Raw genomic sequence first — 25,952 nt, 5'->3', positions numbered from 1 at the left:
TTGGAAAAAGAAAGTTAAAAACATGCAGCAAACATTTTAAGTAAATGCATTTAAAGCTTATGAAACACAACTTTTAACAGTAATAATTTGTGATTCCAGCAATTATTTTCAAGGGGATGTAGCTTTAATTTTGCCTGCTATTCAGAATGAGATTGGGAGAACAATGGGCATTTTTAAAAAATTTGCCTTCAGTTGCATGAGTGAGGCCCTTCTGAAATTTTCCAAGTGCCATTAAGGTCCCAGTCCTTGTGCAAATTGGAACTGGAACTCCTGAGATGCTGTAAAGCAGGCACAAGCTGAGGGAGGCATGAGGAAAATGTTAGTTTTTCAATTTCAGTTTGACCCAAAACAAGCAGCAAAAGAATCACAGTCCAGACACTGTTCAGAAAAGGCTCAACACAGCAACTTTCTTATATAAATTAACTCTTACGCTAGTAAAGAAAAATGCAAGAAATAATTACTAGTTTTAAAGGAACTAATCAATATTTAGAAAATAGATCATTGTTGTCATGGGAGATATTTAAAGCATGTGGCTTTCTTTTAGCAAATAAGAGTGGGTTTTTTTTGGTTACTAAATATTTAAACAGAACAGATAAAAAAATCTCTGTGAAATCTCCTTCAAGCCACTAGAGGATGAGTACTTCTCCATCAAAATAAATAGTTAAGCTGTAATGTAGCTTATTTAAGCCACACTAATAAGCTATTTAGCTGGTAATACAATTCAAATCCTAGCAAGTGTAAATGAGGGAGACAGCTTGAATCCTTATTGACTACTAAGATTATTAATTTGTTTATGGAAACCTGACTATGAAATTATTTAAACTATGCACATTGGAACGTTAATATGCATAAAAAGAAATAGCATTTCAAAAATGACTAATTAGGTAAGCATAATATTTTCTGTTGTAAGGTTAAATATTTCCATATGAAATTAATGTAAACATTGCTTATATATTCTGTAAAAAGCTAAGAAAACTGTGATGAAGGTATGTACAACCTGACTCAGAGCACTGTGTTATGTCCTGCTTGGTCAGCTGCATTGGTTGACCAGCTTATTTTTCAAGTTGTTATTTTCTGCAAATACCAGGCTACTCCACCAACAATTCATCGTCTAGTGTAGCTGTCAGTCCTGAAACCATATTTTCCAATGCTTATATAAATGTCTTACTCCCAAAAAACCTCAGATACAGACCAGAATTATCAAACCCTTTGGGGGTACAGGAACAACTGGAAATAGGGTCACTACATAACTGACTGTTCAGCCATCCTCTTTGTTAGGGAAGATCAGTCAGCAGCTCAACACAATTAGCATGAGCCAGGAGCAGATCTTGAGCAGAAAGATGGGTCAGGTTCGAGAGGAGAACATTCAGATTGTCTGGTTTTGATGATTTGTTCTATAAAATGTTTAGAGAACCGGCCAAAGCTTGTTATTAACAAGTATCTTCGACAGCCTGTGCAGAAAGGTGAAGTCCTATGAGACTGCAAAAGGACAAAGCTTATTGAGGAGGAGGACAGAGAGAATTACAGCCCTGCTGCTTTACCAGCAAATCCCAGAGCAACCTGGGATATATACAAGTTATTTCAGAGCACTAGGAAGATAACAGGGAGACAAGCAGCAGCCTCTGTGGACTTATCAAGAACAAATCCTGTCAAATGTAAATGGAGTCGGTTGGAGCGGAGCGGTCACCGCAGCGCCCGGGCCGCAGCCGGCGGAGGCAGCAGAGGGAGCCGGAGCGGCACCGAACGGGCTGCGAGGAGAACGGGGAACGGGGCCGGGGGCATGGAGGAGAACGGACAGGATTTGGGAACGGGGCCGGGGGCATGGAGGAGAACGGACAGGGTTTGGGAACGGGGCCGGGGGCATGGAGGAGAACGGACAGGGTTTGGGAACTGGGGAACTGGGCTGGGGGCATGGAGGAGCACAGACAGGATTCAGGGACAAAACATCATGGTCAAGCTGCTTGAGACCCTGAGGAATTGGGCTGGCGGGATGGAGGAGCGCAGACAGCTCTGAGGAACGGGGCTTGGGGGTGGAGGAGTACGGACAGGATTTGGGAACTGGGCTGGGGGCATGGAGAAGCACGGAAGCCCTGAGGAACTGGGTTGGGGGTTGGAGGAGCACGGACAGGATGCAGGGATATATCATGGTCAAGCTGCTTGAGACCCTGATGAATTTTCAGTTCAGTTAGCATCACCAGTTATTTCTGCTCGCGATAGAGCTTTCGGCCGTATGTTAAGTGTGAAAGTTAACGAAAATTGTAGCCAGGAATCCTCCTATGCCCTGTGATAGGGATGTGAGAAGTTGTCAGTTACGAGAAATTCAAATACTTCACTTTTGCAGAAGCAAATGGATAGAAGGCCAAAGAACAGGGCTTATCTATCTGCTGATTTACAGATCTTGTACCTTAGTTCTAGTAAGAGGTAGTAGAAAATTCCCCAGAAGACTGGTAAAATAAAAATCGATTTTTAAAAATCAGCCGTAGGTAACCCCACTTGAGAAAACATACAGGTTCTCTGCCGTATGAGAAATGACAGGATTAGTGTTTATGCTTTTCATCTGACTCTGCTTCGGCCTCAACAGAACTTTAAAGTAATCATCAGCGAATTTCACTAGTGAAACAGTAAATAAGCAGCAAATGGTGAGCTGATCTTACGCAGGAGTGTCCCTTCTCGCTGTCTGCCTGAGCCGGGGCAGCGCTCGGTCCCGCGGGGCTCCTCTGCCCCGTCACTGGCATCGGCAGGAGGCCCGGCAGCCCCGGAGCGCCCCTCGGGCACCTCAGTAACGCGGCAGCGGCCGGGGCGCAGCGCCGCTCCCCGTGCCCCGGCAGCTCGGCACAGCCCGGCCGCCGCCGCCCGGGGGATGGGGCTGGTGCGCAGCGCCGTCCGCTCCGCCTGGGCTCAGCCTGGCCCGGCGGATCGCGGCAGTCCCGGTCCCGGTCCCGGCCCCGCTGTCCCGGCCCGGCCGCGCCCCCTCAGCCCGTCCCGCCGGGCCCGCGCGCTGCGGGCGGGCGGCGCCCCCTGGCGGTCACGAGGCGGCGCGGCAGCGGCTCCGCCCCGGCCCGGCCCCGCCCGCCCGTTGCCCGGGGAACGCGGGCCGGGAGCAGCAGGGCGGCCGCTGCCTCCATCCCTCCTTCCTTCCTTCCTTCCCTCCCTGCCGCCGCCAGCAGCGGAGCGGCGCCCGCACCCGCACGCCCCGCCGCCATGCCCCGAGCCGCCCCGCTCCTGCTGCTGCTGCTGCTCGCCCTGGCCGAGCGCCGCTCCTGCCTTCCCGCGCCGGCCAGCGCCGCGCCCCCCAGCCGGGACCCCTGCCTCAGCCAGCCCTGCCGCAACAACGGCACCTGCTCGCCGCTGCCGGCGCCCCGCCGCCTCCAGCTGATCCTGCCCCAGCCCCCGGTCGGCTACAGCTGCACCTGCCCCCCGGGGGTCACCGGCGACTCCTGCCAGGTAAGGGACGCGCCTCAGCGCCGCCCGCCCGCCGCGCGTCCTTGTGCCCGTCCCTGCCCTTGGGTGTCCCCGCGCTCTGCGGGGACAGAGCCAATGTTCCCCCCCGCTCCCGCCTCACCCCTGCCCCGTCCGCGGGTGGCTCTGCCCGCTCTGCCCCGCTCCGCATCCCGCCCTTCCCGCTGCCCTGCGCCGGCCCTGCCGCCCCGGCCGGTCCCGGTCCCTGGCGGGCGGTGTCGCGTCCCCCCCGCCCCGCTCGGCCGCTCCCCCCGCCGGCTCCGATCCCGGCCGCCGCGGGCACCCGGGGCTGCTGTGGCCCCGGCGCTGCCCGGGCTTCCCCAGGGGCTGCCGGCCCTGCGGGCTGCGAGCCGCGACCACGGGCGGCAGATGGAGCGGCTTGGGGCTCCGGGCTCGGTCGGGGTGCGGGAGGATGGGGCTGAGCTCAGCCGGTGCTGCCAGGTTAATGTCAGTACTTCAGCCCGCCCCGCCGCCCAGACCTCGCAGGTTATTTAACACTGACTTACTGGAAGGTGAAAAAGATGGTCCTTGGAAGCGGATGCTCCATTGCATTGAATGCTAGTCCTTAAATCGCGTCTCCAGCAAGCAGTCATTTTCATAGGCTAGGAGTGCTCGCTCCCACGTTTCGGGTGCCTTTTGAATTGATCTTAAATTCTGAAGGATCGGAATGTTCAAAGTAGGGATAATGATTTAAAATACAAAGAAGCAGTAAGCAGCAGTATCTTTCTAATGTGCTTAGGACCTAATGTAATATAATATTTGGGACCTAATGTAATATAATATTTGAATTTAATTATTGTAATGTGAAATAGTATTTTTCTTTTTTTTTAAATTTTTTTCTCTTTTGTCTCTAGCATTAAGGATCTTTGTTATCATGTTAAGAAATTTGCAAACACTCAGTTTTGTCTATTTCCAGATACGGAAAAGCAGGTGCAGGTACACAGAGGTTTGTTTCATGCATGTGTATATGCTGGGGTACTTTCTGTGGCAGTGGTGTACAAAAGGCTCTGTGGATTGATGTCCATTTGTCAGTGCGCTCGCTCGTAAGTGCATTTGACATAGAAGCAAATGACTTCAAGTAATTTCAGTCAGCGTTTTAGTCTTTATTTTCTTGTTCCTTTGTCATGTAGTATCTGAAGCATACTGCTGAATAGATGAAAGGGATAATGAGTTTACTGAAGACTTAATGTGTAGTGGAGTGTAAGAGTCATTGTAAAGCAGGAGCTCTATGCACAGAGTTCTCTGCTTCCCTTGAAATGCCTCAGCTGGTTCAATGTAACAATGAAAGTGAAAATATTTACACTAATGAGATTCTGTAAAATCGGAGAGATGAAAGTGGATTAAATAGATTTCTCTTTGGCTATTTTAGATCTTGTCTTAGGAGTTTACTCTTTCTATCTCTACAAGGAGAGAAAGAGAGCGCTGTGTGTTTGCTTCTGCACGTTGGTGTAAGACTTAAGTGTCTGAGATCGATGACTGAAAGATTAATGACCCTTTTGAAGACCTAGTAAAATGTAACACTTGCTGCCATCACACCTCCTGTGAAGTGTTGTGCCTGGGGATCTGGGTTTAATTGTTATTCTAATAAAAGACATAGGCGATGTTTTCAGAGCAGTTATGCATTCTATTAACTAATAACAGGAGGCTCATGGTGTTACACATTTTGTTTCTTTTTATAAAACAGTGAGCAATGACCCTGCAAGGAATACTGATAAAGAAATGAGTGCCACTTCTAGCTATCACATCAGCAGCAGAAGTGTGGATACCAGGTAGTTCTGGAAAGTTAATATGGTTTTTAAATGTAACTTTAACTGGAGACCAGGCAGGGTTTTTTAAAGGTGTAATATAATTGACAGTACACCCATCTTTGAGGTTTTGCTCATTTTATCAAAATAGGGAATAAATAAATGTTTTATAAATGCCTTACTTGTGTTGCTCTGTCATTCAGCTACCTCAGAGATGTATCAGGTCTCATTCAGGTATCATTCAGATACCTTAACAGATGCCTAATGGCTTAAACTTCCACAAAGAAACGTCATGTTTTCTAATTCAGTGACAGTAAATAACTATAATGATTTAGAAATAACTGTAAGGATTTTTTTTTCATGTGCCATTACAGGTTATGAGAAAACTATTGGCTAAATCAAGGCGTCATTGGGATATATCTAGATATGGGTTTTTGTTTTAATGCTGCAGTTGTTACTGAACATTTGGACTCATAGAGAGAAACGCCAGGAAGGGAAGAAAGAATAGGAATTATTGTCTTTAGTTACTCAGATCATGGAAAGTAAGTTTGGATTTTTGGAATTTATGGTGGAGCTGGAGTTCTTTGGGAACTCCAGCTTCCCTAAAAAGATAGGATTGCTTTTGTGTTCCTTCTTGTAGTGAAGGCAACGTTTCAATGATTCTGCTCAGATGTGTCAAGATTTTAGAATGAAGACAAAATGTACTCAATGTGCCTGTGAGCCAGCTGGGCATGGTGAAGTTGATAATGCAGAAAGATTGCTGAGAGTCAAACCTGGAGACTGCACATCAATTTTACCCCTGAAGATTTTACTGTAACTGGTTTGGATGCATCTGTGGATGCTGGTGCTGGCATGGCAAAAGAATAAAACTGACATCACATGAGATACTTCTAAAAGTCAAGAGCTTTCCTATTACCAAGTGATGTATTTTACTGGGGCAAGCCAACTCCATGATTTCACGTTAGAATTGCTTTAGTAACTCATTATTTATTTAACAACAAAAATTACAGGTCCTTCTAGTGCATCCATCCCATGAATTAGGCATTTTTATATATCTCATATTTTTTATGGTTTGAATATACTTTGCTTTGCAAACTTCGGGCTTTTTTTTTTTATGGATTGTCTGCTCCCCTTTGTGGGACATTGCTCTAATTTACACCATTTGTTTTCATGGTTCTGAATTTTTTTCCCGCTTCTCTTGACAATACTTCTAGTCTGTAAGGGAGACATAGAATTACTGTGTTGAAGTATCTTAAACTTTGGTCTGAGCAAAGAAATCACTTTCCCAAGGAAATTGTACAAAAATTATAGTGAATTCAACTGCCTTTTTTTCTGTGGGAATTTGAAATTGACCATTTCTCAGGTTTACACTGAGAGAATTTGATGAAATAAACTGAAATGAACATATACTAAAGTTCCATTAACTTTATATTCCCTAAAGCTTGTGTTTTACTTTTAAAAACAATCTTTGCTTTTAAATTACTAAGGTAATCACTACTCTGTTATGTTTAATGATGTATAGAACCAATAATACAGTTTTTCTTGACCCAGAAAGTTGTATGTAAAAATTAATCTTTGTTAGTGCCTCATGAAATAATTTTAGAGACATAAGACACAAAGTAAGTAGTTAGGAAATGAAAAACCTTCATGATCAACTTGAGAATTTGCTTAAAAATACAGACTTGAAACGTAGCTAATTGCATTGAGTTGCATGATGTTTATTTGATCCCATGCTAGTGCTAATTTTGTTAAAAGGCTATCACATGAAGAAATATTAAATTATTAATGTATTTTAAAATACTGTCATACATGCTTTGTTTTGCTTTTCTTGCTTTTTTTTTAAATTTAAATTTTTTCTCTTTTGGTTGATAATTTTCTTGTTCTTTTACTTTGTTGCTTCTTAATATATTTTTAGTTATTTTATAGATTGTTAGTAATGAAAACTAGAAAACAAGTAGTGTCCAAGCATAGTGAAGCAGCACTCTGACTTTGCAGCAGTGCCCTTCCATCCAGTGTGATTAGTGATGACTGCCTGTTCCACTGCTGACCCTGGCGTGGTAGCCACTGGTGCAGGGCGTTTTTGAGATAGTGCTCAAGTTACTCTTTTAGTAGCAAAGAGTTCTCTTTGGTCTTGGGGATCATTTGTTGTGCTTACTCTACTGGTTGTATTTCCACACCTAGAACAGAAAATATTTTTTAGACATAACTGTGGACATTTTATTTATAATGGAATCCGAGAAGGATGTAGCCTGAGTTTAAAAAAGTCAAGGAAGGAACTGATATTATAAAAATTGGACAACAGATTACATTTTAAATTTTGGTCTTATAGTTATTTTTAGAATTTTTAAAGTTATTTTTTATTTCCCTCCTGAATTTCTGCCTGATTGTTCTTCTTCATTCCCTCTCTTTTGTTTTGTACCTTTGAATGCCAGATGAATTTATTCTTGTCTTTGATCGTAGTATTTGAATGTTTGTAGACTTTAGTGCAGGGATTTCAGGATTTTTTGTCCTTTGACCTCTGCTTTTGTTCTTTTATCTTGTGTTGGGGTTTTGCTTCTTTTTTCTTTGGATTTTTTTTTTGTCTCAGTAGATTTCTAGTAATGTGATTAATGCTGAATGCAGAAATCCAGACTTAGCAAACTGCTGCAGGAAGAAGGGTTGTTGTTTTTTGGCTCAATGGGCTAATACTTCAGCATGAGCAGTATGAATTTCATTGGCCAGGTTATTTCAGGTTGCACTGGACATTGCTGTGTAAAAGGACATCCTTTAATCTAACTGCTAAATCACCTTGGTGTCAGTATCCTGATTAATTCCTCACATGATCCTGTTTTCTATTAAGTGCTGACATCCCTTCTGAACAGTCTCTAGTCCTTAAATTAATAATGAATTCTCTAATGTATTTCAAATGCTATTTTTCCCATTCTGTACTCATTAATGAAGAGTATATACTTAGATGATGTGGTTATTGTGATTCAAATGTTTTATGATGTGACCACTGTGTTTGCTCTTTTACCTTTAATAACAGTAACATACAGAGTTAGCAGATGCCCTCCAATTTTCTTCTTTTATTTGGATGTCCTTAGCCTGAGTTCTGAGGTACCATGTTGTTTCCTGCTGACTAGCTCTGCTCACTCTTGCAGTACTTTCAGGATTTAAATATTTGCACTGATGAATATACTATGTATGAGAAGAGGCTGTGAGAGCTCAATTGGTTTAACTTGGAGGCCACAAAGGGGGATCCAAGTGCCCTTCTCAGCCACATAATGGGTGGTCACGGAGAACAGGAACAAAATTTTTCCCAGATGTAATCAGTGAAAGGAGAGGGGACACACATGCTATAGTAGGGGAAGTCCCAGAAATCTAAGGAAAAAATTCCATGCAATGCTGGTGGTCAAACACTGCAATAGGCATTTAGAGCAGTTGTAGGACCTTCATCCTTGGAGATTCTGGGCTTGAGTGCCCAAAGCCCCTGTGCACTGTGACCTGAGCAGGGCTTGGAGCAGAAAACTCCCCCAGGGTCCTTCCAGTCTGAACTGTTCTGTATGTACACACCCCTGTATTTTTTTCCCTTCCCATTAGATTTTGCATTTGCCTATTAGTCTTGTCCTGTTCCTGCCTCCCCTTTGCTGGAAATCTGAATTATTTCCCTGTTGTTAAATATGTCTGTTTTCCATCAAGTTTAGACTGTAGCTGGATGCTGACAAACTTCTTGCCATGCAAGTAGGATTCCTAAGATGGCAATATTACTGTTAGATATCTGAAAAATGAATTCCAGGACACTTAGTTTACATCTCCTTTAGTCACAGATGACTATATTCACATTGCACAGTCATTGTTGAGGTTTTTTTCAATTTACAGTTGTGTGTCACATGGAACTTACAGGTGTAATTTGTTTTCTGTGAGTTCCTGTGGTCTGCAAGTGCAGTGTTGTTCAGGCCCCTCGTGAACTCTGATCCCCAGGGTTGCAGTGGAGCTGGTGAAGTTCTGCAGTGTGGCAATGTCTGGTTTCAAGCAGCACAGAATAAATAAATGGGAGAACTAGTTTCTTCTCCCAATTTATTTTAGCTGTTAGAACATCTGGTTTCTCTGAGTGCAGTAGAAATGTATTTCCAGTCAGAAATTTAAGCTTTTAAAATTAGCATCTTGCCTTGAAGCATATAATGTGAAAATATGTAAGAGACTTCTCAGCAGTTTCCTAAGCATTCAATAAAAAGTTGTGCGGTGATTTTTGCCATGTGATCTAAACAAATTTATTATAAATATCTGTAGAATAAAACTGGAATTATATAATAACCCAAACTATCTCAGTTATATGAGAAGTTTTTATTTAGGTATCATCTCACACTGACCTTTGGAATCTTTGTATTGTCTTTTCCAGTATCTCAAAAGGCTCTCTTTAAATTAGGTAAAATAGTTAATTTTAAAGGCCAGTCAGGTCATTAAATATAGTGCAAAATACTAAGTTCTGGAAAATTCCATCATATAAATGAAAGTTTCATGTGTTACTTTCAATACAATAATTTTTTTATGATTAAAGATTGCAAAAAGCTGGATCAGGTGTAAAGTAACAGAATAATAGTAGAAGATATGCTATGCTAAGATGTTTCAGATTTTCACGTATTTTATTGAGTTTATGCTCTTTGATCTAAGAGAATCAGTTTGCAATCATATCTGCTTAAAAACCATAATTGTTTTACTGTCCTTTGAAATAATCTAACTTGATGTTGTCATATGTATATTTTGTAGCTCTGGAATTCATCTTTAGTGGAGCAGATTCTCAATGGAAGTGGAGTTGAATGCCTTGGTTCAGTGTTAGAGGAGTAGCAGTAATTTCAGTAATTTCAGAAGTGGCATTTTGCAGGATCTTGATTGATCACGGGATCATGAGTCCAGAAATCTTAGAAGATTATTAATTAAAATTAAAATTCTGTTTTAATAGGCAGATATGGGTCTGCTGAAAACAGTGTCCACTTGACCACAAACATACATTTGTTGGTTTTTGGTTTTGCAGTTGCTTTTGGTGTTCTCACAGCTCACTCTGTACTTGTTAAATATCAAACTCCCATGATATTTTGTGTTACATTTGTGTTCCAGTTAATCCCATATCTTAATTGAGTGGTAAAAAATAATTCGGCCAATTTTCATTTTCTGTTTTTTAATGTAATTGCATTTTCCTGTTATATTTTTTCCCTTTAAAAATATGAGTTATTCTACTCTTCCCTCTGTGTGCATTTAGTGAATATTTTTCTTTTTGTGGTGCCCTTTCTGAACTGAGTAAGTCAGTTAATGATATTCCTGTTGTTTGTTTGTTAATCTAAAAAAAGGTTTAGTGCAATGCTAAATCCCATTTTTATGTATGCTGAGAGGTCATCTGTTCTCTTGACAACTGCGCTAGAAGAAAGGCTTCAATAATATTAATTTTTTTAATACTTTTGGTTGATGTGGTAAGCTGAGCTCAGCAACCTGCCTAGTGGCATGGTGATCCCCAAATGAAAGGTTTCAAATTTCCAGTGCACCAGCATCAGCTGAAAGCGCATTTTTGGCAAAAGTAGGGCTAATTGCATGAAAATTTCTTAGTGGCATTAAGTCAAAATCTGAAGGTAGAAACAGTTTATTATGTGCATTTGACACTGTAGAGCACTGTTAATTAAGGATCTTATATTGTTTTTTAAGGAAAAGAAGTAGTTTATTCAGCTTTTCATTTCTGTATAGTTTTTCCAATTTATACATTACTGGAATGATGTAAACTCCAAAATAAACGTTCTCTGGAATGAAAATATTCATTTTTCAATATGAATTCACAAAACATAACTTGTAAATGTGTTATTAGTAAAAATATCTTGAACTGTGATTCAGTTGTAATTTTCCAACAGTTTGGTAACAAGAGAAAGGTACATCAAAATTAACATTGAGAAAGTAATGTTTGCTTGATCAGAAAACCCTTTAATTTTTCCATTGGCTGAGTATAATCTCTTACAAAGAAGCACTCAGACACTCAAAAGCTGATTTGTGTGCTGCATATGGATCCTATTTGAGTTCAGCAGTACATATCAGTGCCCTATATTATTTTTCAAGTTGACCTTGGTTTACTTTACTATTATACAGACTGTGACAATTATAATGTATTTTTAATATTATATTCTGGTGTAAACCCTGAAAAAGTAGCTGTAAATTCTATAGAAAGGTCTGGAATTGATAGATAGTGGCTACGAATCTGGATATCAGGATTTGGTGCTTGCAATTCTCACTGCCTTGCTGAGTCACACTGGGCAAAAACTCATAGAACCTTCTTACTTCCATTTCTCCTCTGTAAATTCAGTTAATCCTGGGTTTTCAAAAGGTTAATTTGTGAATAAATATAAAGGCTTCAAGACTGCTGAGTGAGAAGTACTTTATAAGGAAGCATAGTATTGAAATGCCAGATTCTGAATTACACATCAGTGATCCTATCAGGATATATTTAAATTCTAATGAAAAAAGGCTTCTTATTAAAGAAAAAAAATCAACCACTTGGACTATTTTTGTATCTGGCAAATATTCAGTCTTGCAGTTTACAGATGAATTTAGTTTCATAATGTTCTTTCCCACTGGAAACAGGGCAATATATCAATGACCAGTATTTCAAAGACTTCTGTAGCAAAGGTGTTTGTGAACAAGGTGCTCTTGAATAAGGTAAGAACAGAATTCCAATTGACAATGAAAGTAGGGTTGTTTTACTGAGATAAGGTCACTGAATGTTAATGATTTTGAGAACTTTGTTGTACCTCATGTATTAGTTGCAACAGCAGCTGTATTGTCAGTTTGAGAAGACTTTGGGGTAGCCGTAGGAACAATAGCTGTAAAGAAAGTAACAAGATAGGGTTCCTTTTCTTTCCAACAAGCCTCTCTTTCAGCCCAGGTAGCCTTATCTGGTCCTTTGTGCTGCATCTAATAAAGCTGCAGCTTGTTCACACAAGTGTACAAGAGGAGGAATAACTTCACTCAACCATGCCTATTCAGGATAAATAAATAAACTCTGATTCTTTGGGAGGAATATATGTGAGTTTTGGTGGGTGTATGTGGTAGCATCTTCACTGAGCTTGAGTGTTCAACCTGCAATTTGAAGATGTGCAGATAATGTCACAGGAGAGCAGAATGTTATACCCTTATATGAACAAATAGAGCTTGGTTCCCTGAAATCACATAGTGGTAAATTTATTTACAAGCTAGAGAAGGCAGAAATAGAGAGCACCCCAAGAAAGATCAGTAGATATGGAAAGATTTGAATAATGTGGGATGGATTACTTGTTCACTTTTATACAAACAGGAAGAGTCTGAAGGTAATCTTGTGACAAGGACAATCTCTTAAAAAAACAGTATCAGTAAGGCAGTTAAATTCTTTTGGGCATCAGCTATTAATTAAATCATGTGGCTAAGGAATATAAATGGACAATTTTTTGTAATTTTCCAGACGTGGTATGTTGCTTTGATCTCCCTTTGAGATGTTTATTGGTTTTGTTTGTCCATAAGGACAGTAACTATCACCAAGAACCACAATGACGATTCTTCAGTTTCTTATTCAGCCTTAGTGATTTGTGCATTCAATTCAGCAAATCTGTAAAAATTAATGCAAATTTTATTTTTATTTTTGCTTTAAAGGTGATGTATGATTTATTCTGCTGAAGAAATTAAGCAAATTGTTAAATACCTTTATCAAAATCAAATTAGTGAATGAATTTCTGTAATGGCTAGCCAAAACAATTTTTTTAGGTTTCTTACACACCTAGCAGTCTATTAATAACTTGTGATTAACTGTATACTTGTACTTCTATTGTAATCCAATTTTCAGGTAAATTTAACTGTTTTCAGACAAACTGAAGATTAAACAGAAGGAAGAAGGCTGTCTGAGAGTCTAATAATAGTTCATGAGCTAAACGCATTTTGTGTTGAGATTTCTAATTCTGCTGTCTGGTCACAAGAGAGTTTTCTGGCATTTATTGTGATTATGGAACGCCAAGGTTGTGTTCTGGTGTGTGGGGATCTGAGAAACTTTCTCATTTGAGAATGTCTTTGAATTTCAGGGAGTTGGGTTACATGAGGTTTGCTGACATGGGCAGGGTCTGTAAGATCAGATACTTGATTAAGTCTTTTTAAGGCTACAGTGTACTGTGTGATGATGGCATATGTGACAACTGAAGAAAATGGTGTTGAGTCCCCTGGGAAATTAACATGTTTAATTGAAGGAAGGACAAATTGACTTAATACATGACTGTAATAGATTCTAATGTTAAAATTTGTCTAATAATTGCCTTTTAAAAGTAATGGAAAGGTACTGAGTTGATGTTACAGAAATTCTGGTTAATCTTTCTGAGGATTTGTGGGGACCTGACTTGTACAGAGAATTTTAAGAATGTGGAACATCTTTAGAACGGTGCTTGGGACTTGACTGTGATATCACTTAAAGCTGATGTAAACTCATAGTAATTTTTTTGTCTATGAAAATATTAAATGTAAATTTAGAAGTTGTTATTTCAGTAACCATTTGAGCTTTAGTTTCCTGGAATGTACCAAGGAAATTCTCCAAGGTGAGAGAACGCAGGAACAAGGTCAGCTGTGCTGTTTGATTCCAAAACACCTTTCTCTCCAATTAAACATCTTCCCCTGCAATCATCAAATGTCATAATTTTATTTTCTGCAGGTGAGTGAGAAAGGATGGATCATTAGTTACAGTGATTCTGCCTTTTCACAAAGGCCTGCTTAAGAACAGCAGGATAGATCTGGCGTTAGTCTGCTCTCTGACTGTCAAGTCCTGCTGGTTGCAGTGTGTAGCAAGCCAAGGTATGGTCCAAACCTTGCTGGTTTTGATTTAGGAACATGGAGGCTTTTCTGTTAATGTAACATATTTGTGAGTGATTTAACCATGTTTTATGTTTACATGAGAGGTAATGTAAATCATTATACTAATCAATTGAAGGATGCTCTGGAATGACAGCTGTGCTGACAAACCTTAGTATGTGACACACAGCAAATGCAAATGTAGCATCTTAGTTATTTTTGCATGATGTATGTACTTTTCACTTTGTAATGATTTCTGCAGCATCTTCCAGCTTCAGATTTCTAGTTCTGAGGACATTTTTGTTTTCCAAGATAGATTTGCATCCAGCTGTATTCTGTATTCTCAGATTTCCTAAGCTCCTTGCCTACGATGGTTCACCCCACTGAGAGGTGGGGCCTTTCCTGCCAGCAGCTCTTGAGCTGTGGGAGCTGCTGGCTGGCAGAGGCTCTTCAGCCTTCTTGGCAGTGGGCAGGGCAGTTCTATGAAGTCTTGAGAACTTCAAGTTACCCTGGCAGTGTTATGGCTTTGAGATCCTCTTCTCTGATTCAGAGAGTGGGGCTGCAGCTGAGGGCTTCGAGGGGCAGCATTCCCTGATCTTGGAGCAGAACATTAGTGCTGCAGAAGGGAGGTAAAGTGTCTGTCAGAAACACATCTGTGATTTGGCCTCCTCTGATCAGAGGTGCCAGCACAAAACTCATTTTAATCAATCAATTGTCATTTTCTGATAACCCCTATGTTCCGCTAGAAGTTTCTATCACTTGTGGTGTCTGGAGAGAAAAGTTACTGAGTATTTAATGGTGTATTGATTTATATGCTAACTTTGCCATTACCTAATCTAATTTTGGACATAAAACTGTTGAATACCAGTTGTTGTTCTGCACAGTTTATTTTTCTCAGTGTCTTTAAAATAACAGAGATGAGATTTTCTGTTTTTCAAGGGAATTGTAAAGGTGTGAGGTTGATTGCTGATCAAGCTGAGCTGATGAAAGTTGTATCCCTCATTTTAGAAGAATTTGCTTTCTTTCTAGAGACAATCATGTCAATCCAGAGGGAACCAGAGTGTATGTAGGGATGTTCCAAGTGCAGAAACTAATTTGCAGTCATTCTACTGCAATTATGGATGAGTAGAATAATAAGTCATTCATAGTCCCTTTAAACCTCATGGAGTAAATGGGATGAAGATGAGTGTGGAGCACAGTATTATGTGTTTGCATTTCTTTAGTTAAGACAGGAAGCTTTGGGAAGAAAAAAAAGGACAGAAGTTAAACTTTATGAATGACTTTTAAGCTTGTATAACAGATAAGCTGAAATATTTGCTGTAGATATTCATCATAGAATGAGGAAATCAATACATTCAGGCTTAATGACAAAGCACTTGTGTCTGTGCTCTGGAGTTTGACAGTTATAGAAGCTTTGATTTCATGTACAAAATCTGCTCTGAGCAAGGGAAGTTTGCATTGCTGTGTTGGCTGGTTTGGAAAGGGAGAGCTGGGCTGGGGCCCTGCTCTGGCGTCCACTCCCACAGCACTGCTGCTCCTGAGCACACAGCTGTCCTTGCCTTTGACTTTCACAGGCTGAGGAATACTTTTGAGGATGCTAGCTAGATGAGTAAATATATACTTCAAACGGCCATTAGAAGGCAATCTATTTGAAATATTCTCTAGGTATGTTTTTCTAGTTTTCCTCTACCTTTATCAGAATAACATCTGTTCGATTCCCTGTTTGTTTGATGCTTTGGCATCTGTTCTCTGCAGTTGCAGGAATGTAATTTCTGTAGCTTCTGGTGTTGTCTTTTAACTGTGAGTTGCATAAATAAAGTTAGCTGCCAAAAATAGTTTTTATTTTCTTCTTAGACAAAGAGGATTTAGATGCTGAAAAAGTCTGATAGCTTCTTTTCTTGCTTGACTTGCATTTCAATGGCATTGTGGGATTTTCCTTTTAGTACTGACAGTTCTTTAAGTATAACTAAAAGGATAGTTGGTTTGAATTTTCTGTGTCTCAGCTAGGTGAATTCACATACTATATCAGAGAATTTGACTGCTGGCCTTTCCTCTAGCACTTGCCTGTATTCCAGGTCTGAATAAATGCATTAATGATGCTGCATAGTGTTCCAGGTGTCCTTAGCACTCTCACAGGTATGAAAGGATTATGAATTTTTATAATAGGAGCAGATTATGAATCTGCTCCTATTATAATACTATATACCATTGTTCATGTGGATACAGCAACCCACATTATTTTTAGCCATCTGTACGGATTTTTGAATATTACTTCTTCGAAGGCCAGCATTCTTCTTTAATACAGAAGCAGACATAGTTAGACATCTGCCATAGGATTTCCCATGAATAGAAATATTAAGAACTAATTTGTGGCATTACGGTATGAATTGGGATATACAAGAAGCAGATAATTTAGAGAAAAAATAGTCAGTTTTCATTGCTGATGAGTTTCCAAATATAATAATATTTATTCTCCTTACCTTTTTTTTTTGGTAGCAAATCTGATTTGCGTTTCCACAGCGAATGCTAGAGAATTAACTAGAGTGATCCAGTTAGTTTTCACTTAGTCCTGTTAAACAAATGATGGACTTATAGGTAAAATATTTTTTCTCAGCAGCAATAACCTCAGCAGTGACTTACCAGCTAGAAATAATGCCTATATTTTAGTTCTGAAAAATGTAGTGATACTTGCTCAATGCTTGACAAATTTAGTAGATTTCTCTGTTTCTATGTTCTTAACCATGACTTTCACTTATGACTTTCACTTATGAACATTAAGTAATACTGTTATTTCAGAATGTATTTAGGTCTTTAGCCTTTTAAGATCTCATTTCTGCTTTGGCCAATAACTAATGTGGAGGTCATGTGCCTTTTTGCTGAAGTCATATTGCATAGTCATCTACATCAACTTGGAAGTGTGAGTGGATTGCACCTCTTCTTATTCCAGATTGAGTGAGAGGATTCTTCTAGAAAAGAAGTTTCTCTAAAATTCCTTTTTGTGAAATATGTTGGGAGTCAGTCTTTGTAATTCTTCACAGCTGATAATTTTTGATTTTATTTATAAGATTGAATTTCTGACGGACTAGGTCCTTCAATGAGTTTTTCCAGTTGTAATTACAATTTCACAATTGTTTTACTGTTCCGGTTTATTCTGGAAGGATGTTTCTGGAGCAAGTAGATGGCTCCTACCACCAAGCTAGCTGAGAATGGGAATTTTATTTGAAAATCCTAGCAAGCACAGAGGCATCATTCTGAACAAATTTGTTTTCAAGATTTTACTATGAAATTAGAAATGCTTTCTGGAAAATCAGATGATAAAATAACTCTTACTAGTGCTGCAATTCATCTTGTTTTGTTTGAACTAACTAGACCAGATAGCAACTTTCTTATTTTTCTACACTTGTGATAACTCAGTGCAGACTGATAGTGTAAGTAAAATCTGAGATTCCATTTTTGTATGGGTTTTGGAATTAATTTAGAATAATCTATTGTTGAAGCTGTGTAACAATAACTTATTTCTAGCAACATTTAAAATAATCATCTACAGTGTTGCATTTGAGCTTAGCAGTTGAATTGGACTCCCATCATTTCTATATAAGCAGATATACCCAGTGGTGTGGCAAGTGTGGTTTAATTTTTTCACGGAGGATTGTGGTGCTGCTGACAGTCTTCAAGAAGCTCATTTCTCCAGGTACTCTGAAATGGCTTCTATAGAGCAGTGCAGCTCAGAGGCCTTGCTCTGAAACCTTGAATCATTTGCTATGCTGAATAGATGTGGTAAGCACAGTTTGTTCTAGGTGCCCTTGGGTTTTGTGCTTTTTAAATTTTTTTTTTTATTTTTTCATTGTGTATCGCTATAGGGTGAGTTCTGTGTTGGATTCTGTGTGAAGATAAAATATTTGATATGATTCAAGATGAATGAAGAAAGAAAGAAATAAGAATCTGTTTTGCAGGCATATTTAAATTCCTAATTAAAGACTGTTTCCATTGCACTCAGCTGATTGTGGGTTGGATCAATAGACTGCAATAGTGATTAATATCTGCAAGACTGCATTACTGGTCAATTCAGATTAAATAATTCTGGCTACAAATAATAGATGTAAGAAAAAAAACCTGTCCTCACCCTGCTTGTTCTTCTTTGTCTCCTGCCTGATCTGTTAACATTGTTGTTTTTTGATCTAAAGGTTGGGAAACTTGGTGTTGCAAGTCTTGATTTATAATCTGCCCCTAGAAATTTTCTCACAGTTTTCTTCAGCATCAAAAGTTTCTGTGTGTCTATAATGTTGGAATAAGATATGCTCACATTTCACTTTGGAAATCTCTTGATCTTTTAAGAAAAATATAGACCTTCAGACTACAAAACGGACTCTGTATTTTTCATTCCAAATATTGCAAACTTTCTCATACAATTTAACAATATGGTGACCTTTTAGAGCTTATAGAGGTCTTCTTCAGAGCTGGTAGGTACTGTAGATTTTTACCTGCTGATACTGATTTACTTTCATTATTGTCCCTATCAGATTTATTCTAGAAGTGTTTTAGTAATAAATCTCCAGCAATGTGGTGGATTTTGGTGCTATGTTTAATTGTGCCAAAGTCTTATTTTGTATCCCTGTGTATTTACGCCTTCATTTTGTCCCGCTTTTATTTTTCCTTTATCAGTTTACCTTGTTACAGGACATTATTATTTGTTTAGTTTGTCTTAATTTCTGTAGAGTGGTTCTGAATCCCTGAGAGTGTTCCTTTGTGTGGGCTACAACCTTATGGAATTCTCAGTATTGGTTAAAACTCCTCTTGTTATGATGAAACATTTTCACTCAGTACTAATAAGCACACCAAATACAAATTCTGTTTTTCACTTTATTGCAGGATTTTGTTTGTGCACCTGTGACAATGCAAAGGTCTGCTTTCTTCTCCTAACTTCCTCCTTTCCTTGTATGTTTTGGGGAAGTTTTGTACAGAAGGGCTGAAACTGGGATGGAAAAGCTTTGGACAAAATCTTTCTCCTGCTAGTAGTCACTTTCCATTATCTGTTATTGGGGAAATAGCATACTCCACATGGAAGAAAGCTCCAGGGTACTGATGAGGATCATGTGGAGTCACCTACATTTGTCTGTGTAGAGCTGAGCTTTATTTAGAATGGTTAATGCTGATCAGGAGCTAACAAAGCTCCTGACTCCCTGCCAGCTCCATGCACAATTACCCTGGTCCCTGGAGTGTGGTGCTGAGGCACTGCAGCTGACTGGTAATGCAGCATCATGCCACAATTAACCCTGCTGAGCCAGCTCCAATGTTTTCCCCATCTGTAGTCTGCTTATTTTCCACCCTAAAAAATCTGCTAACAACTGAAAGCTGAATGTAGTCATCAAATTGTCCACGTGGAATTCTATTGTTTTATATGAATAAAATGAGCCAGTTCTGATTTTGTGTCTTAGGAAGTTTCACGGAATGCTCTTTACTAATTACAGTAGCCTACAGATGCAGGAATCTTTTCCTGCTCATTTTTCCCTGACTGCCAGGTCAGCTCTCTATAAATGCTGATGCACATCCAGCTCTCTCCCAGCTGTTTGCCTACAAATTGCAAATCAATATTTGATGGTCAGCCAATTGTCTTTTCTGGACTTGGTTGAAGCAAAGAATTTTTTCTTTTACAAATAATATATGTATAAATAATCATTTATTTGCAAATGATAAATGGCATTTCTTGGAAGTAAGAAATTCTGTTTATTATTTGTAATAATAATGGCTGTTTCTCCTTGCCAGTCTGGCTCCTATGCCCAGAGAGCCTTCTGTAACTTGGTCTGATGCAGAGAATGAGCCTTCTCCAGGAGACTCTCCTCACAGGAAAGTGTGCATTGTCTGAAAGAAGCCAGGCTTGGTGCATGTCTAACAGCTTCATGGGTTAGACATCAGAGACACAGTGTCTGTGCTTCCATCTCCATTCCTCTGCAATTTAAATTCAGGTGTCTGGGTTGCTAAAGGACAAAATCAGATAGTTCATCTGAAAAAAGGAGCTATCATATAAATTCACAAAGGTTATCCTTCCATCTGTTTTTCAATTAACAATGAGAAACACCTCATAACTTTCAAACAAAATATGCGAAAGTTAGGAACCAGAACATGTATATGTAAGATGTAACTATTTAGACAAAGAACTTTGCATAATGGGTTGGCATTTGTAACAAAATGTTTTGAACTTGATGTAATAGCTGCAGTAATAAAAAAAATATTCCAATAGTTATCAGAATGTCATCTGGATGTCATGTCTTTTTTAGGAAAGCATATGAAATCTAAAATTCAAAAATCCAATTCAGCACATTTTTAAAATCAGGGTTTTCAAAACTGTAGAGTTTTGCAATTGATGTGTTGTGATGTGTTTTCATTTATACACCATTCACTGTCAGTTCAGGCCAGCTGGTAAGACCAGTAAAAGTGTTCAATGATACCAATTTTGAGGCTGGTGCCCTGAGAGTCTTTTAGGTATTTATCTAGCAAAATTACCCTCACATTTCAGTAACTTTAAGTGTCCATGAGTGCTGAAGTGTCCTAATTAATTTATCTTCTTAGAATTAACATAAAAAGATCCTGTTTCATTCTGAATATGGGTAACTAATTAGTTACAAGTACTTCTCTTTATCTGGCTTCTAATATTAATATTTTTCATATTATATATATAATAATATTGTTGCTGCAATACAGTGAAAAGCATTGAGTGATAAGCATTGTTCTGTTTATCTTGAACCATAATTCAGCTCTGGTTCCTAGAAATTCAGAACTATCTTATTCCTGTAAAAAGTATAATGTTTTATCTATGTTTGCATTTTGCATGTACATGTAATTCTTAAAGTAAAAGTATTTTTTTGGTTGTTGGAAGTAGAACCATATGATGATAAAAAGCGAAAAAACCAATTTGATTTCTCAAGAGAAATGCTTCTTCACTAGACACATAAATGGACACCATCTATTCCTATCTAAGTTTCTTAGGGGAAATTATTGGTGCTGTCTTAACTGAATGGTTGAATGCTTAGTTGATTTTTTAAAGAATGAAATAAAATTTCTCAGTTGTAATCCATCATATGAAAGGATTGCTTATAAAAGCTCTGGTTCTATAGACATCCACAAAGTAAGTGTTCTTGCTGTTTTGAAATATGCTTGAAAATTAATGCCATATTGATAGTCCAAAAGTATAAAAGTGATACCTGTTAAACCCTAGGGTCATAGGCATGTTTTACATGGTTTCTTTTTTCAGAAGACACCCTGAATGGTTTCAGACTGCATGAGTCCAGTTGAGAATCATTGCTTTATTTCACTAGATTTTCCTGGGTTCTAAAAGGATGGAAACTAAGCAGCACCTCTGGCTCTTAATTGCTCAAATCATTCATGCATTAAACAATGCACATGCAAAGCAATTAAATGCTGTCAGTGTGAAGTCTGTTTTTACAGTTTTGTTGTAAGACCTGGAGAAATACTTAAAATAGCAATATCTAATAATAGAGAATGTATAATAGAAAGACTTAACAGTGTGGAACAATTATTTCTGCAGAGGGTTTTGCAGAGGGCACACAGACTGTCTCAGTGGCTGAGGTTCCAACCTTGCTGAGCACCAACCTCGAGCGGCTGCCGTGGCTTTTTGCAGCCACACCTTTATTGAAAGTGCAGCGTGGCTGTGGCCCTTGGTGCTGCCCCAGGAGGGATGGGATGGGATGGGATGGGATGGGATGGGATGGGATTCCCAGGGCCTAGGGCCGGTGCCCAGATGGGTTCCCAGCCCAGCTGCCCTCCAGCCCAGGCAGGGCAGGTGTTGCTCGGTCACATCAGCGCTGTCCCTGTCCCTGTCCTGCTGATGCTCAGCCACTGTGCCAGAGGAGCTGCGAGACAAAATCCCCACGCTCAGGGACACAATTCAGTGGTGGACAAAATCCTTCAGCCTGGGAAATGCATCCATAGCACAAATCCTCACTGCAATGCCATCTGCATCCTTTCTTTCTCACTCCTGCAGAATCCTCAACGCATTGTTTGTGTTTTATCGCTGTTTGAGATGTGCACAGTCAGTAAAGTAAATTTATTGCCACCTCTTATGTTAAAATTAAACAGAGAAAGGTTTATAAAATTAGGAAATACGGAGTCAGGCCTGGAGGTTTTCTAGTTTGTTTCTGTGTAGGAGGAAACAAGTGTATTTTGCCAAGTATCTTTAATTGTAAAAATGTTAACAGTAAGTCATTCTGATATTTTTGCAGGCAAGGAAAGAAGTAAGATACTATTTTCATGTTACAAATGGATGAATCATTGGGATTTAAAATGTTTAACAATTTAATTTTCAATCTGCTGATTTTAACAACAGAAATTTTTGGCATATGCTTGACGTTGTGCAGAGATAGTTTATTTCAGTCTTGTATTTACATGATGATCTCTTGCAGTAAAAAAAGGGAGGGAGGGGGAATGAAAAAGGAGAAAGAAGGATGAAAGTTCACTTAGGGCTTGCTTTGCTTACTGTGTTACTGCAGTGGATGGTAGCACTCAGGTTGGATGAGGACGAAATTTTAGTTTATGGAATTACATTGTCAGCTAGAACTCAAATAATTGATCACTTTCTGGAACATAGCTTGCATGTGTCTCTGCATCTGTGTTCAAAATGAATAAAAATTATTTGTGACTTTATATTCAGGTTTACTTTTATCAGATGAAATGCAAAATTTCCACTTTGGGCTGGAATGCTCTCCAGCTTCCATGTCACATTATCTGAAATCTGTGCTGCCAGCAAGTGTGAGTTGTTTTGCTGGATTGCACAATTTCAGGGAATAGTGATAGTTTCTCTTCAAAACTATCAACCATTTCAAATTATGGTGTCCATTATCAGGAAAATAAGTTTTCTAGCTTGCACTTCTTTCATGCTTAGTCTTGTCCAGATGCAGGGATATCAGTGAACTGGTCCTTTGATGTAATAAACCAAGCGTGTATTCCTAGGCACTTCTAAAAATACGAAATCTTTTGAAGTTTTGTAACAGTTGTAAGCAAAACTTTTTGGTCTGAAAGCTGCAGTATTTAATGACTTGTGAGCTTGAAATTAGAGTATTGTAAAGCAAAAAAATAATAACTGATATTGCCAGCAGCCTATGCAGTGACACCTTTCCTATTCCATTGAATTTCATGTGAGACAGATTTATATATAAGAAATTAAATCTAAAGGATTTACATCTATTTGGAACAGGATTATGTTAAAAACCAGAAACAGGGTTCATTTTTTTCTAAATTACAGAAAGGAAGTTTTCTGACTTTGAAACCTAGTATCAGGGTTTTTCTAATTCTGAAATGTGTTCTTTTATTTTGATGTCTCTTTTCTTTTGTGCCAGTGGGGTAGCGCAGTATAATGTCACTTCTTATTTCTCCTACTTTGAATGATTTTTGAGATTTTTTTCCTTCCATATCAAAGATGGTCTTTGGTGGCAATTCCTCATTAGTCTCAGTTTATTTATGGGTTTGCTTATCCCCTTTGATGATACTTCTCAATCTTGCTCCGTGTTATTTAGAAAGTGAAAAATAGTAAGAAATATTCCTTGCTTAATGTTAAAGAAATAGTATTTCTAATAATCTAGAAGTGTATCATTTTACTCCTGTCTTTCTGTCCCCAGATATATCTGACTCTCCTTTTCGTATAACACACCTCAATGTTCTTGAGATGGTAAAATTTGCTATCACTATCACTGCCTTGATTGCTCCAGGCTTTTAGTTATAATGTGTTGTTCTTTCATTTCTCTCTTTGCTTTCTGCTTTTTAATAGGTAGACATAAGATTAAATTTTAACATTCTTTAATAGGCATGTTTGACAAGCACAGAAGTTAATGAAGTAGTATTAATAACTTTTTATCAAAGTATTTACTTGGGGTTTTAGATCTTGCAACTTAAATTAGACCTGACTTTAATATCATATTTTTAATTAAAAAAGGAGGTTTAATGAAGGCGTGTTTGTAACTAGGGAGCATTTTCTACTATGTTATTTTGTTTTGGTTTCATTAAAAAGTAAATGGTCCTACACATAAATTCTCAGTTATGGTTGTAATTTGAATAGAAATGGGGAAGTCTGGCATTATGGAGAAATTGGATCCATAGGTGTGACTGTCAGGACTAGTTTGTACTTGGTTCAGTAAAATGTAAGTGGATACCCTTAATTATTTTGTACTTAAAAGAAAAATCCTCACAACCAAACAAAAAATATCCTTACTTTTTCATCATAATCTGCTTGAGAACTTATTTTTGAGCAAAACCTTTGTGCTGATAAAACTACTGCCTTTTAGATGTGTGCATTGTTTCACATTGAAATATGGAGAATTTCAATGGCATACTTTTTTTCATTCTCTTAAGAAAACAATGAACACTTGCGTTGCATAAAATAAAAACAGCCAGATAAACAAAATTGTATGATACCCTGAAAGAGAAATAATTTTGTCATCAGCCTGTGAATAAGAAAGTTTAGATTAATTTTTTGTTCTTTGATTTGACCATCATCATATGGGTGACACATGGGTTTACAATGATGGAAGAATACACCCTTAGGTCTACTGGAGAATTTTTAAGAAAACTATGTTACACAATTTTTATAGTTTTTAGAATTTTTAGTGTTGAATCTTTTTATTTCAAGGAGAAATCAATGGATGGGATGCTAGTTTTAATAAAGAATTCAAAGAAGCTACCTTCAAACTTGCTTTGACAGAGAGTGAAAACAAATACTGTCCTTTACTGTGGCCTTTTGTTGGGTTGAATATTAAATAGTGTCCTGGTCTCAATTCAAACAAATGTCTCTGAAAAGACTTACTTAGTTTAATGGATCAACCTTGTAAACCAGCAAACAGCTTATTAATAGTGTACTAATATTGGGCTGGTGAAAATTTGATTGAAGAAATTAGTCCAATCAGCATTGCTCTGTCTAAAAATGTTTGGAATGTTTCTATAACAGTCCAACATAGTATTGATATTGCAGAAGATTATATAGGACAGGACTGAAGAAGTTGCCAGAAATTATTAGAAAATATTTCAGAAGAAATTATTTTCCAAAATCTTGTAATGTGCTGTCAGAACCAGTAATTTTTATTTTTTCAGGTGTATGCACAGTTTAATTGTTTTGAAATTGAATAGAGAAGCTCTTGTCAGTGTATTTTCTGAAAAACTAAGTTCTACCACAGGGGAAAAGTTAACAAGGAGCCTCTGAAGCTGGTAAGCTCATGACCAGCGGCTGTTAAATGCAATGTTGCCTTGCTCTTGCTCCTGGAGCATGCAGATCCTATCAGGAAAAGTGTGTCTTCAGTTACCCCTTCTATCAGACTATCAGGATTTGATTTCTCCTATGTGTATGGGTTCATATGTCAGGATCAATTAACTGAATGATCTAATAGTGGGGCACTCCCTCCCCCCGCCCCTCAAAAAAAATTCACCATCCTTGCCTAATGTTGGCTGGAGGTGTGATGGTTACCACATATTAGTTAAAAAGTAGTAAAATTAGGGATTATTTTGTGAATTTTCAGCCCACAAAATGGGGGAATATGTTTTTATATGTAAGAACTTAATGTGACAGCAAAGGTTTTGCATATTTTTTCCCCAACATGCATTAATATTCATCTCTGTCACTTTCTGACAGTTGGCTGTTTATTCTGGATATCCACCTAAGAGTGAAACAATGCTAAATGACAACGAACCCCCAACTTAATTAGGTAAACTGTTGGCTGTGACAAAATGTGTCTCAAACTCCTTGTTTACTTCTACATTTCATGTAGGCTGCAGGTTTAAAAAGAGGATTTATTTTTATTTTTCCTCCTAGAACCACTGACTTCTCCCTGCCCCTCCCCATAGATTTTTTTTTTTGATGGGTTACCTGAGGTAATTCTTGAGACATTCAAACTCCAAATATAGAATGACCACAACAGAATTCCAAATGAAAGCTTT

The 25,952-nt window shown here is 38.6% G+C and overlaps 1 protein-coding gene across 1 annotated transcript in view; it reads left to right on the top strand.

The window, feature by feature from the left end:
• Positions 1-3,201: 3,201 nt before the first annotated feature.
• The window catches only part of DNER (delta/notch like EGF repeat containing), a 107,367-nt gene continuing 84,616 nt past the window's right edge, over positions 3,202-25,952 (top strand). Inside the window, exon 1 of the mRNA XM_058812316.1 lies at positions 3,202-3,444. Within this exon, the coding sequence (XP_058668299.1) occupies positions 3,202-3,444 (243 nt within the window). The remainder of the gene's footprint in view (positions 3,445-25,952) is intronic.

This window comes from Ammospiza caudacuta, chromosome 11 (assembly GCF_027887145.1).
Source record: "Ammospiza caudacuta isolate bAmmCau1 chromosome 11, bAmmCau1.pri, whole genome shotgun sequence".
Taxonomy (NCBI): Eukaryota; Metazoa; Chordata; class Aves; order Passeriformes; family Passerellidae; genus Ammospiza; species Ammospiza caudacuta.
The sequence above is the reverse complement of the archived record's forward strand: the minus strand, read 5'-3'. Positions and strand labels throughout refer to the sequence as shown.